The following is a 15670-nucleotide window of genomic DNA, read 5'->3' as shown; positions in this document are numbered from 1 at the left end:
TGCGTACTCCGAGCACGTGACGTAAGAATCCCAACCTAGAAGTGGAGAACACTTTCTTTTTCGCCAAAAACTCAAAGTGACTAGTGACCACCGCTAGAATTAATTTCGAGGAGGGGAGCTAAAGCGAGCGCTATTTTGGAAATTGGACTGATTGGAAGGAACATTTTTCAGACAAGACGAGGAAATAACCTTGGCATTTTTTCATTTTAGAATAGTTTTTGGAAAGGGAAACCGTAACTGTTGATATCATGGAAGAGAACAAAAATTTTCTATTCTCGATTTTCACGAATTTCTCAATTATACAAACGCATCCGTTCGAAGAAGTTACCGTTGTTAAATCTATGCAAGCCATAAAGTATATGCTATTTAGCTGTTGTAGTTACTGTAGTAAAAAGTTCCGAAGTGACTCAATTTCTCCCAACAAAGCTTTCCAATCCCGATTCTAAAAGGTCAAAATGCATAATCTGACATGATAGAATCAAGAATAGAATTTCAAAAATGAATCATCAATTAAATTAACCTTTGTTTCTCCGTATAACCGTAGAAAATCAAACTCAACCACGTCATCTCCACTTACAGTATCCAAAGGGTTGAGTCATGACTCATGAGAAGAAACTAAACTAAGAATCAAGTAGGCTCAGCGGTTTTGTGAGCCGCTCATAGATGTTATGCTTGAAAATAGCGAGATGTTTGATGAAAAATGTTAGTTAGAAAAGAGCTAGGTAAATACCTATTCTGAATTACTTTTTAGCAAGAATTATGTTGCAAAACATTTCTCGCTCAAATATTTTAAAAACCTTTTTGATGTGAATTATAAGGTGATTGTAAGGTGCTAAATTGCCGACCTGCCTAATCTGCAATGTTATTATAATTACACACGGGCTGAATAATGTTAATTTTCCCCGACTGACGTTGCTGCGGTCAGAAATCGTTCGAGTTCCAACAATATAGCCCGCTAACGGGTCGGCTTATCAAGTGCTAGAATCTTTCTAAGCGCGAGTTTATTATCCGTGAGTGCGGGATTTATGACCCGTGCGCGCGGCTACGGAATAGAGTGTCCGCGATCTTGGATTATGGATATTCCAGGTTTGTGGCTTTTTCATTCATCTTTGCTTGACTTTTTTGAGCTTGGCTAGAAAATAACTCCAGCTGAAGGCGCGAATGATCTGTGGCTGAGCCGGACCGAAAAAAACTGAAGCTGCGATTTTCATAACAAATAGAGGTCATTTAAAAATAGCGCTGAAACGTGGCAAACAAAATCTTTTTCAATAAACCCCGTCTGAATGTTTAAAACTGTTTTCAGAACAAGTCCGAGGCGGGCGAATTGAATGTTTATTGCTAGCAACATTAAAATCGCTCCTGAACATGCTACTTGTAAAGGCTGACTGCGGCTTCTCCTGTTGGGCTTGTAATATTCTCTAAAATGCAGTAGATATTCTGAAAAAACGCGAGAGAATTCAAGAATTTACGATATGCAAAAAGAAGCGTCTAAAATGTTTGTGTACCGTGGTTTTGGGTAGTAATTCAGGGTAGCAAAAACTCACGTATCAATTTATCATCAAAATACTAAACTTCTGGTACTAACAAGTTATTACACATCTTTTCCATCATCATTCCCCACGTGAGCTTCAAGCTATGCTCTTTCCGCAACAAGTATAAATGGAGCTGATCGTATCCGCTAGTAACCGTTTCCACTCAAATTAATTATGATGATTAATAAGTACCATGTTCTCTTAGCAACAAGATCGATAATAAAATGTATCCACGTTGAAATTTCTGCCAAAGCTGACTCACCTTTTTTGGTAATTAATTTTGAGAAGCAAGCGTTTTGTGGTTTCCTCGGCGTGTATATCAGACTGTGTCCCTCTTGAAATTAGCATTCTCCGACTTGAGATTAAAGATGTGGAACATTTGACCGTATCCTTGATTCGTCATTTCGACGTTCAAAAAGTTGACAACTGCGCTCTCAAACGCGAAAGAAGATCGGAGGAAATATCCCTTCTCACGCTCGCAATTTTATCAGCGAGAATAAAAGTGGGTCTTACGCTTTTAGAGCACCTTAGTCATTACTCTAGTTCCTTCCTTAGTCCACTTGAAGACATGCTGAACCCGGTTTTGGATCAGAAGATCGCAAAAGAGGGGAACTAAGAGAGTTCTTTTGAAAAAAACGTGACCGTTAAAATAATAAACGGAGGCTTAATTTTACATGTTTTTAGCAATAATTTCAACAATTCAAAAGAAACTGGAGTTCTTCTTTCTTCATTCTTGTGAACTTCTTTTTAAAAAATACAAGGTTGAAATCTACCACAGGCACTTGGAGTCACTCGATTTTTTGCGGCTCAACTAAGTCCTAGAAAAAATACGACTTCAAGATCGAAGATTATTTTCCTTTTAATTTCGCTTTTTCAGAAAAATTTCGTCATTGGATTAACCGCAGGAACCTAAGGATCATGGACGGATTATTTCAAGACCGTTTATTGCATGACCCTTTTGACCGTTTTACAGGAAAAAAGTTCAGCTCTAAGAAACAACTTTTGAACTTTTGAATCGTAATTTTTATTGAATCAGAAAAGTCCAAATGGTTGGTCAAAATCAAAAACTTCAAAAGTCGAAATCTTCTCACTAAGCGGGCGCTGTACTTGACAGTTTGTCCCTGCCAGATCATTCAGTTCGCTTCCGAGTTGTTGAATTTGACCAATTACCGAAAAAACCGCGAGAAGTTCAGCCCCAGTTTCCGCAGCGTTCTGGGGTTGAACATGTGCTTTGGTCTTCATTGTGGTTTTGTTTTTCCAGTTGGACTTGTGGATTTTTGCCGGCAGCAGGGATTAAAAATTTGAATTCGAATTCGATTTGAATTATCCACGTCGAGGACCAAGAAAGGCTTCAACCTTTCTACTGACAGTCTTGAGCAGATTCGCTGAGGAGTTCTATTACATCTTGTTTCCACTCGTTCGGTCGTTCAGAAGGTTCATGCCGGTAACGGACGTTTCCACACCGGTCGAGGAGAAAGTTTGTAAAGTTCCACTTGATTTTTCTAAACAGAATGATAAGACTTTTGTGTTTTTGAAACTCTCGAGCTTGTAAATCCTCAGTTTCTTACTCATACATGAATGCTGAAAATTAGAGAAAGAATACTCTAAAATGGCCTTGTTCTTATTTTCCCTGTATAAGTTTTTCCGATAAGAGAATCTGTTGAGCCCGAAAAGTAAATGCTAATTACTGCTCTTTCTAAACGATCTTATTACATCCGACGCTTTTGACATTTTTACGCGTCACACCCTTATCAGTATGTCGATCGTTGACTTTTAGTGCTCACAGGAAAACTGAGCTGACTCACCAAAATTTCCTCTATCAAAAATGTTAAAAAATCAGGGTGAAAATTGCCTTTCTGTCGAAAAATTTCGTGTTGATAAAAAAAACGCGACTTGTCCAAAAATAATCCTGCCGAAATTTCATTTATCTGAGTATTTTGATCAAATTCTGATGTATTTTATTTGATACCTGTCGCCTCCGACGGGAGTACTTTTGAGCCATTTGTAAATATCAATGGCGTCCCTTCCATTGACCTTGATTTTGTGCATCATCTGAAATGTGATGCCATATTTATCGTGAATACGTTCTTTGATTTCCTCATCTGTGCCAGGCTCCTAAAAATAAAACGCTCCAAAATAGCCGAATAGTGGGTGTATATTTACCTGCCACAGAAATTGATTACACGGGAATGCGATAATTGAGAGTCCTTGATCACCCATTTCTTCGTAGAAGTTCTAGTTATTCATAATTAATCGAATCAATTGCTACGTAGAATTATCCTTCTCAGACAACTCAAGAACAAGATGCTGGAGGACAGAGAAAAAGTACTAAAAGACTTTTTGTTACCTGGAGCTGCGGATAGTGATCATTGGCCAATCCTCAGTTGGTCGCTACATTCACAACGATAGTGACATTGCCTCGATAGTTGCTCATTGAAATCTTTTCATGATCGATGGTCAGCGCCTCGTAGCCGTAAAATCTCGACCCAAGCGCACCTGTAAGTGTAAATGATCAGGAGAGTCTCTACCAGCCCTGTTCCAGGAGAACTAAGCCTCGTGGATAATCTCCAGCTCAGGCGAAAGTGGACGCGAAAGAGTGGTACTCAACCCTCAACAACACGAACACGAAAACACCCCAAAGGATCAGAATTCGATTTATTAAGGGGGTAGGCCCTCTTTTCGGAAAAAACAAATTAGACGCTACTCACTTGAGAGAAAGCCAAGAAACCAAAACATTTTCTCTCTTTTTTGGTCTTTTTAGGGAAATGGGAGGAGTTTAAATAGTGCGAGTTTGTTTGGGTTTATTTATTTGGAGGACCGTTGCGTTTGTTCAACACAATATGGGGCGACCTTTGCATCACTTCCAGAAGAAACAGAGTCGACTTGACAAGTTACTGTCTTATAAATTTGAAGGATTGTCACCTGTCTTCAGAATTTCTGAAGAATCAAAAAACTGAAAAAAAAAACTTGAGACTCATTTCAATTTTAGAAGCAATTTTCAAAACTGACTTCTGAAGAAAAAGAATGTTACCATCACAGAAATCAGTAGTTTGAGAGTTGATAGATACATGCCGGATTGTCATGTATAAAAACAAAGTTCCGGAAACTAAAGCACGCTGATTTGAAGGAACTGCGCTTTATTGATGTGGCATTCACTAGAAACCAGATCGATCGAATTTAGAACGGTTCGAACTTTTTCTGCTAAATTTGGCTTTTTAGAGCAAGTTCAATAGTGGGAATGGATAAGCGATTTAAAGCTAGGTGGATTTAGAATCGCTCCTTATGAAGAGCTCACGAAGCTCTCGAGCAGCTGTAGAAAAAACATCGAGCGAGTGCGCGTTAGTCTAATTGAGTGATTAAAGCGTCAAAGCCACGCTTCTTATCACAATCTTTAATCCGCTCATTTTTCGCAGGAATAATTAAAGCTTTGATTATTCTAAATTTTCCTTGCCTCTTTTAGCATTTCTTTCAGGCCAAGAAAAAGAAACTTGAGGATTTTGGTCTAGACTCTAGACCCAAGATAACACGTACCATTATCTTCAGAATAAGCTGCTTATCCAGAGCTCTACGAGTACGCAAACAAAAATATATTCTTATCGAGGTTTCGGAGTTGACCTTTCTTATCAATCATTCATTAAGCTTTAGATATACGACAAGAAAGTTGTCAAAAAATATTTAGAGAAGAAAACGGCCTAAAGAGCATTTTTTCAGTAATATTTACTTTGAACAGATGGTTGTTTATTCTATTCTGGGGCCCTAAATCTAAGGACTCGGCCTAGAATTTGTGCTTTCTCAGGGCTAAGGGGCTAATTTCAGCGGTGTTAACGGGCGGTGCAAAATAGTCGTTAGCTCGGCGGCGGGGATTTCAGGCACTTGTCCGCAGCTGCTCGACTCGCGCTCGGATCATCTCAAGTTCCGTAAGATGCTTTTTAGAGAGCAAAATATAAGCATTATGCAGTTGCAGCTTGCCCAGAGAATGTTATTTCTAAATGCAAGTTTCATTTCAAAACAGAACCTTTTTTTAAAGAAAAGATGAAGACTTCTTGTGGTCGATTTTTCCTAGAAGATTTGCATTAGCGTCAAAATTTAAGACGCAGGAGCGAATTCGGGATGTCAAAATGGCATAATTCGCGCTCTAAAAGCCCGAAACTCAACCTCACCGATTAGATTTATCTTGTATTCGCATCACACGATAAATCGTTGACGAAATAGAGCCTCAAGAAAGAACCCGCTCTCGTAACAATCTGAAGGGCTCATCTTTGGACAGGGGCGATCTAACTGAAATTTAATTTCGAAAAAAGTCCTCCCAAGCTTTCGATCCTGTATAAAAAGAGCGCTCCCGCCCAGGAGGGAATTTTCACGGTGCTTTAGAGGTGAAATTGTTCACTTTGCGCGAAACGTGGAGATTTTACGGCTTAAGAAATTTATCTCATGCGCCGTGGAAGGTAAGACTCCTCTAAAGATTTTTTTAGAAAACAGGTTGACACCCTTGAAAACTGATTACAGGAGAAACTCACTATCTTTCAAGTATAAAATAAAAAAATTCCGAAAGATGGGTTTTCGAAAGAAAAGATCGCTTGGTGGCGTCTTTGTTTTGTTTTTGACCAATCATGAGAAAGGAAAATACAAGTGTTGATTGGTCGAGCATCGAAAAACGCGCCATCAAGCGATCTTGTTTTCTAAAAGCTGCCGCCTTTGAAAGATTTTCTTCATTCTTAATTTCTTTATCCGGGGAAACTAAAATTCCGGTTCTTTCGTCCAGGTGGATTTCCGCTGTCCAGCCCTTTTTTGGAAATCCTTAAAACGTTGGATTAAGTGCTCGATTAAGTGACCATCGTTTTCGCCCGCCCCTGAGAAAATGGAAGTTTAAAAAATCATCAACGCGAAAAAAGGATCAAAAGCAGAAATCCCTAAAACCAAAATACGATGTCAAATGGCACCATTACAAAGCTGTACCACGCGTTGCTTTTGATAGCATAATTATTACTCAGATTAAGAAAAAAAAGAAAACATTGAAGATGAAGATGCTATACACTTGATAATAATTGATAATTGATAATCGGTAATTATTGGTAAATAATTGGCAATAAGGGTGTCACAATAACATCAAGTTTTCAAAGTAAACTCTAAATGATTCGGCGTTGTTTTTTAAATTGACATTGAATGGATTTGATTAGCATGTTTTCAATGGAAAAGCATTATTCCTAATTGACAGTTGGTCATGTTTTGCCTTGATATAAACTAAATTTACAAAGAACGAAACACAAAAAAAACTTCCGCTTTTTTCCCTTCGAGGTACTTAGTGTACTCAGAAATGAGCCTCTGGAGTCGGCTTTCAGGGTAAACAATAAGTATTGATTAGATTTAAGGTTTGAAACCGAAAATTGAATTCAAGAGCATCTAGTTCCAAAAAATAATAGAACTAATTCTCCTCTATTTGAATCACTTTAAAATATGCTGTGACTTTAATCTTCGAGTGTCCGCTTTTTTATCTTTTAGAAAAATAAAGGTGTTGTATAATAAATTCCGAACTCTGGAATAAAAGTCTTATTGAAACCGTATTTGACGGTTTCGATTACTCTGCAATCATTCTAGATAACTGGGTGAAATGCATTTTTTGTTTATTGCATTGTTATTCATTTACGAAAGAGATAATTCTGATACAATAAAATGAAAACTGCTCGAAAATCTGGCTCCAGTTTAGGTCGAAAAGACTCTGAGGATGATCAAGAATCATTGTCGTCGATGGGACTGTTATTTAGAAGTAAGGTTGGATAAATAAAATTTCGCTTATCTTTTCTTAGAGCAGTTGCACTCAGACGTATTTTTGGAAGCTGCGAGAGAACAATTAAATCGTGCGAATACTCAGATGACTGTGGAAGAGATGGAGTGCGACGACGACGATGAAGATGAGTGGGTGAAAATCTGGAAAATCGATGAGCCGTCGAGTCTGACGATTGAAAATTTAATGTCAAGCTGTTTCAAGAAACTTGCCGAGAGAGTTGGCGAAGAAGAATCGAAGACAATCTGTTTTGACATTATCTTCAATGAAGACGAATGCTTTCGAATCGATTCGTTGAAGATGACAAATTTTCAGCTCAATAATCTTCTCAAAAGAGCGAACATAAAATTACCCAAGAAAAGAGCAATCAAAAGGAAGAAGACCGAATTGTCTGTCAGTGTCAACAATCCTGCGGTCAACGTTGAGCCAGACGAATCTGCAACTTCGTCGAAGAACGCACAGACTTCTTGCCAAGTGAGAAAACCACTTTCTGGCTTGGGTGTTCTTTTCAAAAGTAAGTTCATCTCTTGAAGTCTTTTTATTTATTCTCTACATAGGCCGAAAACTGCAGAATGAATTTTACAAACGTAGCTCTGATTTTCTAAAGGAAAGAGCGCTAAATATCAAAATGACTCTCTCCAGTCTTGACAAAACGAGCCCATGCGATTCCTTTTGTCATTTTCTTCCCGCAAAACCAGGATCTTTCGACAAGCTGAGCACTTTGATGATGTCGACTTTGATGACAACAATTCTGGCTGATATCGTCACAAAGGAACCAGAGAATTTCTTGGACCCTGAAAAGATAGCTGCGAATACATATGATCTCATTCTTCTGATGAATAACGCAATCGGTCGAGAAAATGGCCAAAACCCGATCGATGGATTTAACCTCAACAATATCTTGTCAGTCCAGAAATCAGCCTAAAAGTTTTTACGCCTGCCTTATAATCACATGAAATAATCTTTATTATTTTCTCTGAAATAAATAAATAATATCAATCTTGGTTTTTTTACTTTTTAGAATTTTCTCGGAAGCAAATCTATCGTCATCTTTTCAGAACAAAAATTTTAGCTGTTCAAAATGTTGGATTTTATTTGACATGCGTGAGCAGCTGATGATAACGTTTATTTAATTAGCTGTATCAAAGCTGACATCGTCCGGCACCCAGTTTTTAAATAAGTGAAAATCAAGATAATTGCATTTATCAACCTTTACTCCTTTTTTGTTCACGTTTGCGATTTTGCTAGAAGAAAAAAAGTGCACAAACGTGTTTTGATTAATGATAGTGGATCTGGACGGGGATCAGTGCGAACTTTTCGGCGAGTTTAAGGGCTCAGTAATTTAATGGAAGGCTTATTGAAGTGTTCATCCTTTTTTTGAGTCATTTGATTTATTAAAAGGGCATGTTATCGATCGTCCAGTTTTGTTGTATCCAAGAAAAAATCCAGCACTTTGAAATTTCAAGAAGGAAGTCTTGACGCAAGGCCCTTTTCAGATATCTTTTCCACTTCACGTATCTGCGTTATTGTCGCCTCACCTTCCATAAATTCTGCAACAACAAAAACAAACACATTAGAGCATTTGAAGGAGCCCAATTCCCGGCGATAAGCGCCTCGTTCACCAGCAGATTGTAAGCATTAAAGCTCGCTTATCGCGTTTAATTGAAGAAAAGCAAAACTTCTCCAAAAAGGATTCGCTAAAAAATTCAGCCGCAGCTTAAAAAGCATCCAGGTGCAAAATTGAAACATAATTCAAGGCCCTCGACGACTTGTTGCGTAATAACTGCGGCAATCCGGGACACGCAATTTTAAAATAAAAAAGGGGAACAATGTTTTAAATGAACGCATTTTCCCATCTGTTTTTGATTGAATTAGAAATCGTGAAAACTCGTGGCGAACTGGAATTCATGACGTAAGCTGTCAATGACAGAAGAGGAATGATAAACGAACATATAAATACCGCAATTACTCGGAGAAAAATGTGGCAAAACATGTACTTGTAACTACCAATGACAAAACACGTGAAGAATCATAAAGATGGCGCGAAAGATGATGATTTCTCATTTTTTGTAAAGCAGCAAGGTCCAGAATGTTCGAATCATTCCATCCGGTCTTATCAATCGAAAGTCGTAAATAGAGTTTCTTACAAAAGAACTCCTCTGGCAAATAGTGTTTCGGAAGCTTCGAGAAGAAAGAAACGCCATTTAAAATATAAATTGACCATGACGAGCATTCAATCTCAAAATTCACAATAAGAGATTACTTATAACATGGGTAGCAACTCTTCGAAAGTTACAAATGCAAAAGAAGTGACTCTTTACTTCAACCCCGTATCTCCCTTCGCCAGGACGGCGCAGATGGTTTCCCGTACCTGCGATGTGAAGGTGAACTATGTCGAGATCAATTTGATGAAAAATGAGCAGCATGAAGACTGGTTTTTGAAACTCAACCCGAAACACACCGTTCCCGTGCTTGTCGACGATGATACTGTTCTCACCGAAACTGTCGACATTTGCAAGTACCTAATCGACAACTACGGCATTCATAAAGGTAACGAAATCTTCTTTTCTTCGGCTCTCTCTTTTATTTTTTCTTCAAGAAATGAACCCTTCCGGAGAAACAGGCGAGAAAATGCAGAAAATCGTCGATTACTACTATGGAACGCTTTTCCCAAGCGCTATGAAGATTTTGAGTCCTTTCTTCGCGAAAAAGCCAGTTTCAGATAGAGATCTTGAAGCTGTGAGAGTTCAGGGATACGAGTACTTCAACACTATTCTTGGGAATAATGACTTTCTTTTTGGGACGAAAGGACCGACGTGGGTAGATCTCCTTGTTTTCAGTGGTTTATTGCAGATGGATATTTACCCACTTACACGAAAGGTAAAAAAAAAACGATCCGAGGATTATATCATTTTTAAGGGAACACATGATAAGGTCAAGCTCTGGTCCGATCGAATAATGGCCTATCCATTCGCAGATGTTCACGGAGGTAAATTTTGAAAGTAACTTTGACTTCAATGCTTTTTATAGTGTTCTTTTTCGTAACGAAATTTATGTATGTTTCTCACTGGGCAAATAGAATCTTCTGCTGTCGAAAAGCTCTTGTTGAATAAAAAATAAGATGATATTTTAGCTTTTTCTTAGAGCAGCAAGATACTAGAACTTGTTTAATTAGAAGATATACGAAGCGGAGTTTTAATGAACGCTGGCGCGTGAGATTTCTTCTAGCGAGGAATTTAAAGAAATCAAATGTTGATTTGGACGAAAATGCTTCCCATGGCGGATTTCTTTAGAAAAACGAATGCCACTTTGGCCGCACTTTGTTGCAAAATGTTCAGCTTTTTTAAGAAAATAACTTTAGTCGCGTGCTTCTTCTTATCATTAATTATCATAGAAAGGGTCTTTTCTTATATAAAATATATTTTCATCGAAAAGTAGAACCAGTTTAATCAGAAAAATTTTGGAACCTTTCATTCAACAGCAACACCATATGAAGAGCAGCTAAAAAAATTAAAATTCATCGAAAACATCCAAATCTTACGCAAGCCACCAATCTGTCACGACCAAGAAGAGCACCGATCAGGAAAAGACCAGCTGAAATTTAGCCTGTTATCCTCATCTTACAGTATTAGTTTTATGATGTTACCCAGACAGCCGAAAGTGACGTAATAGATGTTGATAGTAGTCTCTTCCTCGTAGTTAATTTCTTGGTAGTTGTCGGGATCGTTTCGGGCCAAAATTGTATCATTATCAGTACTGATTTCATACTCGGGAACTTGTGTAAAAGCAGGATTCGTTTCTAATGTCTTCTGTAGAATTGGCAACCCGTTGCAAAACGGGTATAAAAGAGGGGGAAAAGAACGCATTTTCAGATGAACTAACGAATTTCCCAGCATTTAAAAAGTATTTGCTTCCATAAAAGAGGGTAATTGTCAATTACTAATTGACAAAAGAGCTAAAATTTTAAAAGCGTCTTGGACATACTCATTCTCTTTGTTTTAGTTACAGCATGAGCATAAAACATAGAATCTTGAATTTTCATTCGAAAAAATAAAGTTCATATCCGTCATTAATGCCCAATCATTATGGCGTTGGGGCCTTCGTAGAAGGATTTTCTAATCGAAGAAATATAAAACGATTAGGTGGCAGAAAGGATGTAAGTGAAGAGCATCGGAAGGCTTTCTCCTGGATAATTACGTGTCGCAGTTTTCACCCTGATCGGGTTAGAAACTCGTGGCCCGGGAAAGAGCCCTCCTTGTCACCACCGCCGACCATAATTCCGATTCGAAGGGATTTCCATAAGAAACTTGCGTTATTTGATAACAAGAAAGAAATAAGACAAGGAAAAACGGCTTGAGGTATATTTTAACTAATCGAATTCGCTTTCACAGGATTCGGTCTCGTCGTCATCGTCTTTTTTAAAGAGTTTTGAACAGTCAGATCGACGAAATTGTAATAAGACTTATTACAAAACCATTCCTAAGCAAGATCCACCACAATCATTTGGCGCTCCATCTGGAGCTGAAAAAAAGGGTTCAATTAAAGAAATAACTCGTATTTTCGTTATCTTAAAAACTAATATTCAATTTTCTTTGAAGATAAAATTTCTAATCCACTTTTGAAAGCGGAAATGAACCCTCCCTTCTGTGATTGTAGACGGATAGTAAGTAAGTGTATTTCCTCCGCTTTTTTGATTTAATCTTTTTGATTTAGAAAACCAGCTTTTGAAGCTTTTTTCCGTGTAACATTAAGTTTAACAGCCACGTTTTCAGCGGTCAGTCCTTCAATGTTTTTTTACAAAAGTTATCTGTCCACAATTTTGGCCAATGAAGATATGTTCTGGTTAGGGGAACGTCTGTCTTTTTGGGTTGAAGATTAGGGGCTGCTAAACGTGAGAATTGATGACCAAAGTCAACAGAGACTAAAACAATTATTTTATAAAATAATATTAAAATAAATATTAAAAATAATATTTAATAATATAAAAGGAGTTTTTTCGGGGGGAAACGGGAAGGAGGGAACCAAGACTAGAATTCTCAAGACTTGTTTCATAACCACAATTTCGTGTAAATCATTAACCCCTGTTTGCAGGATCAAAACTTTCCCCGAAGAAATCCGTTGAAAATAAATCTGTGGATTATGTGCTAAATCTGCCTGGAGACTGAGGTAATATCGATGAAAGCCATAAGATTTGAAAGGTGATCCATATCGATATCATCCATGATATGTTCCAGCGTCTCCGCTATCAGACAAGTTCAATATTTTTTTTTCGTCCCGTTGTCGATTCAATTTTTATGATGATTAAAGATTTTAGTTTGAACTTTTGCCATGATATCGTGATAGACAGGGTGATGGTCGTAGTGCTCCGGTCTTTTTAGAAGGGTTGAATCTTATAGATAGTCGTCTATCGGCAGCAATTTAAACGTGGCTTGACGCCCTTGAAATTTGCGAGAGGTAACGGAAGTTCCTTTGCGGGGGCTCTTCAATCGAGTCCTTTCAACCATTTCCCATCAGCGCCAGCGCCTATTCGGCCCTTTTCATCGTCTTCTATTTCCGCCAGCTCAATGATTTCGGCTTAAATTATGAGTAAAATTCTTTTTGTAAACATTTTTTGCCAGTTACCTTCCATCGCATCAGCTTCTTCAGCTTCGGCCTCTTCTCCATCATCTTCTTCTTCCTCCAATTCCTCATCATTTGCCGCCAAATTCAACCCCGCCACATCAACTTCTCCTTCTGATGCACTTCCTTCATCCGAATCCGCGGTATCGCTGCCTGAAGTCTCCGCAGTTTCGCAACTTACACCGCGCATGAACCTTAAAAATTCCAGATTTTAAAACTTTAACCACTCTGCTGCTTTTAGCGCTTCCACTGGATAATAGAATAACCGACTCATAATTACAGAAGTAATGCAGAAATACGCCAACGGTTTTATCAGGGAAGAAAGGAAAATATAGACATTCAATTTAAGAGGGTGATAAGAGACGCACCTGTTTTGGTCCACATCATCGTGGGGGAGATGAAGAGCGGCCATCATATTGAACCCATGAATGGCCATCCATTCGGGTGTGCTGATTCTTGACACGTGGTTGGAAAAAATAGAAAAGGCCAGGTTAATTTCTGGGTCATCATTACAAAAGTAGCATGAAAAAGGTCATTCAGTATAAAACTCGTTTCTTAGTCGCAAAAACAAAGTGGCCTTTTATTTACACCTAACGGCACCAAAACATATTTCTTCATTGTTATTCGCAAGCAACATAAGCATATTTTCATAACAATCTGAATAAAAGAAAATAGCGCAGCACATTTTTTCTTCATAGCTGCTTATTTTTATCACGTTCCGGTATAATGTAACCACGAGCCTGACGTATTCTCTAGGCGGATTTCCCTTCGCAAGAGGATCTAAAATAGCCGTTAGAATTTCTCGAATAGCGCCAAAGAAAGAAAATGCGAAAGAGGGTCGGATCATCGGATCATTTTCATTCCTTGCGCGAGTCAAAAACAACGAAAATAGAAAGAAAAACCAACCTGTAAAAAGCGCCTTGAAAATACTTCTTTTGCTGTCTCTTCTTTCCATTCTTTCGTTTGATTCTAGCGTGCTTTTTTCGCCGAATAAAGGAGCCTTCTGGTTTAATATTTTATGCAAGTAGAAGTGTCCACTGTCAAAAAAGAAAAAAAATCAAACTTGAGATAGTTCTTTTGACAACTCGATTGATGCTTTGTATCAATCCAAGTTTTTAAATATTTTCAACGAGAGGTGATTAATATTTAAAAACACCGATGTCGCGAAACATAATAAGAATGAGTCGATTCCAAGCAAACAGCAGCTCTAATTGAACCTTATTTATTTACATTATTGAGCCGCAAAATGTTATTTTTCGCACAAAATTACTGTATAGATTTTTAATTTGGCGACGAAAAAATGGATTGATTCCATATTTTGATTGCCATCGACCCGAGTTTTTAGCTAGAAAATGGTGTTTAGAAAATCAGTAAAAACCAGCAATTTCGATATGTCCAAACATGAAACAACGGTTTGAAAAACATGTGAACGGGGTCTGATCATGTGACCGTACTAGTGGGAGGGGAACCAGGGTCCCTGCGGTCGACCGGGCAACGTCAACCGTCAATTAGCAATCGTCGTTGATGAGCTCTCAAGCAACGCCATTTGCGTCTTTTTGTGTTACCGCCAAGGAATCCAGATGCATAACCGTTGTTTTAGTTTTCAGGTGGCATCTTTCTTGAAGAAATAATTTTAATTTTCAAGTCTGAAAAAAAAGTTGCTCGTGAAAACATTACGCAAGTTGAGCAGAAAAATATCGAGTTCAGATTGGTGTGAAATCTGCGAAATTATTTCGCGACTAGAAGTTAACCAGTTAGTTCTTCGGTTTTCTCCCCGCTGAGCGAGATTGAATTACTGCGCTTTCGAATGAGCCCAAAATCGATATAGGTTCCTATATTCAATTAAAAATTAGCGGTAGCTATAGGTTAACCCCATACGGCCCTTCAATTATCCATAATGACGTCATTACCGATGACTCAGTCCGAGAATTATATACCATTCGACTCCCCAGATCACGGACTTTCAGATGAGCACAAAAAACATGGGGGTCAGGATTTGGTCCCGAGAATGTCATTTTCATTCATCTATTGGTCGAATTCTAAAAGAAGTGATAAGGCGCAGTACCCAGCCTTCTTGGCGCAGTTGGTTAGCGCGTCAGTCTCATAATCTGAAGGTCGTGAGTTCGAGCCTCACAGAGGGCAGTTTTTGGAATTAGGATTGTATGATTGAAATATATTTATGTATAGATTATGCGTGCAGTGTATGGAAAATATCTAACAGAGATTTTGATGGCCGAAGCTTCCAGGTTTCAAACTGACAGTTTTGAGAAGAGCTCGGTATAATTGACGGCGCCGATTGGCGGAAGGTCGACCACGAGAGGCGCTGTTTTTTGGTCTCGGAAAATGAAATTTTCTTATTGGCTGAAAAGGGCAATCGAGTGAAAAGCAAGCGATTCTATTGTTTCTCAATTTTTTTTTGATAAAAAATTTTTGAGATCAATTCCTGGAGGAGCCAAATCATCGTCACTCGGCGGTGCTTCGTGGGATTTGCTGTAATCAATGCATTGAAGAAAGTCTTTATAATCAACCAACTGAGCTTCATCTGTTTTCAACAGCACCTGAAAAGGTTTAACCCTCAAACTCAACGTGCTAAGAAGACAGGGCGCATACGTTCATCTCATCAGCCTGAATTGGCAGTTTGAAAGATTTGATCACTCGTTCGACCAGGTGCCGCGGGAGGCGACCAGAACAATCTCGGTCGTGGTAAGATAGTGTCGACTCAAGCTGCCTGTTTTTC

General features: G+C 38.4%; 3 protein-coding genes and 1 non-coding gene across 4 annotated transcripts; 3 read left to right on the top strand and 1 right to left on the bottom strand.

Annotated features, from left to right (window-relative positions):
- Positions 1–2599: 2599 nt before the first annotated feature.
- Positions 2600–4339, bottom strand: LOC145703167 (glutathione peroxidase-like). Its single transcript, XM_081780489.1, has 5 exons — positions 4241–4339; positions 3880–4028; positions 3696–3767; positions 3502–3647; positions 2600–3034 (listed from the first exon to the last, which is right to left on the bottom strand). The coding sequence occupies exons 3-5, from the start codon at positions 3750–3752 to the stop codon at positions 2893–2895; spliced, it is 345 nt and encodes a 114-aa protein (XP_081636615.1). The 5' UTR covers positions 3753–3767; positions 3880–4028; positions 4241–4339; the 3' UTR covers positions 2600–2892.
- A 2854-nt stretch (positions 4340–7193) lies between these two features.
- Positions 7194–8250, top strand: LOC145711128 (uncharacterized). The gene is made up of 3 exons (XM_081788858.1): positions 7194–7296; positions 7337–7828; positions 7872–8250. The coding sequence occupies exons 1-3, from the start codon at positions 7203–7205 to the stop codon at positions 8237–8239; spliced, it is 954 nt and encodes a 317-aa protein (XP_081644984.1). The 5' UTR covers positions 7194–7202; the 3' UTR covers positions 8240–8250.
- A 1296-nt stretch (positions 8251–9546) lies between these two features.
- Positions 9547–10427, top strand: LOC145710884 (glutathione S-transferase D6-like). The gene is made up of 4 exons (XM_081788590.1): positions 9547–9864; positions 9914–10194; positions 10234–10303; positions 10345–10427. The coding sequence occupies exons 1-4, from the start codon at positions 9585–9587 to the stop codon at positions 10425–10427; spliced, it is 714 nt and encodes a 237-aa protein (XP_081644716.1). The 5' UTR covers positions 9547–9584.
- Positions 10428–15001: 4574 nt separating this feature from the next.
- Positions 15002–15075, top strand: TRNAM-CAU (transfer RNA methionine (anticodon CAU)). Its single transcript has one exon. It is a non-coding gene; the product is annotated as a tRNA-Met (tRNA).
- The last annotated feature ends 595 nt before the right edge of the window (positions 15076–15670 follow it).

This window comes from Oikopleura dioica, chromosome 1, assembly GCF_907165135.1.
Source record: "Oikopleura dioica chromosome 1, OKI2018_I68_1.0, whole genome shotgun sequence".
In the NCBI taxonomy this organism is placed as follows: Eukaryota; Metazoa; Chordata; class Appendicularia; order Copelata; family Oikopleuridae; genus Oikopleura; species Oikopleura dioica.
The sequence above is the reverse complement of the archived record's forward strand: the minus strand, read 5'-3'. Positions and strand labels throughout refer to the sequence as shown.

Excerpts from the sequence above, each read along its gene's own strand:
- LOC145703167 (XM_081780489.1), bottom strand. The coding sequence starts at position 3,752 with ATGGGTGATCAAGGACTCTCAATTATCGCATTCCCGTGTAATCAATTT. Across the intron at positions 3,648-3,695 it reads GTAATCAATTTCTGTGGCAG|GAGCCTGGCACAGATGAGGA; the intron begins GTAAATATACAC and ends TTTTATTTTTAG. Across the intron at positions 3,035-3,501 it reads ACTCCCGTCGGAGGCGACAG|AAAAATCAAGTGGAACTTTA; the intron begins GTATCAAATAAA and ends CATTCTGTTTAG.
- LOC145711128 (XM_081788858.1), top strand. The coding sequence starts at position 7,203 with ATGAAAACTGCTCGAAAATCTGGCTCCAGTTTAGGTCGAAAAGACTCT. Across the intron at positions 7,297-7,336 it reads GATGGGACTGTTATTTAGAA|AGCAGTTGCACTCAGACGTA; the intron begins GTAAGGTTGGAT and ends ATCTTTTCTTAG. Across the intron at positions 7,829-7,871 it reads CTTGGGTGTTCTTTTCAAAA|GCCGAAAACTGCAGAATGAA; the intron begins GTAAGTTCATCT and ends TTCTCTACATAG.
- LOC145710884 (XM_081788590.1), top strand. The coding sequence starts at position 9,585 with ATGGGTAGCAACTCTTCGAAAGTTACAAATGCAAAAGAAGTGACTCTT. Across the intron at positions 9,865-9,913 it reads CAACTACGGCATTCATAAAG|AAATGAACCCTTCCGGAGAA; the intron begins GTAACGAAATCT and ends TTTTTCTTCAAG. Across the intron at positions 10,195-10,233 it reads TTTACCCACTTACACGAAAG|GGAACACATGATAAGGTCAA; the intron begins GTAAAAAAAAAA and ends ATCATTTTTAAG.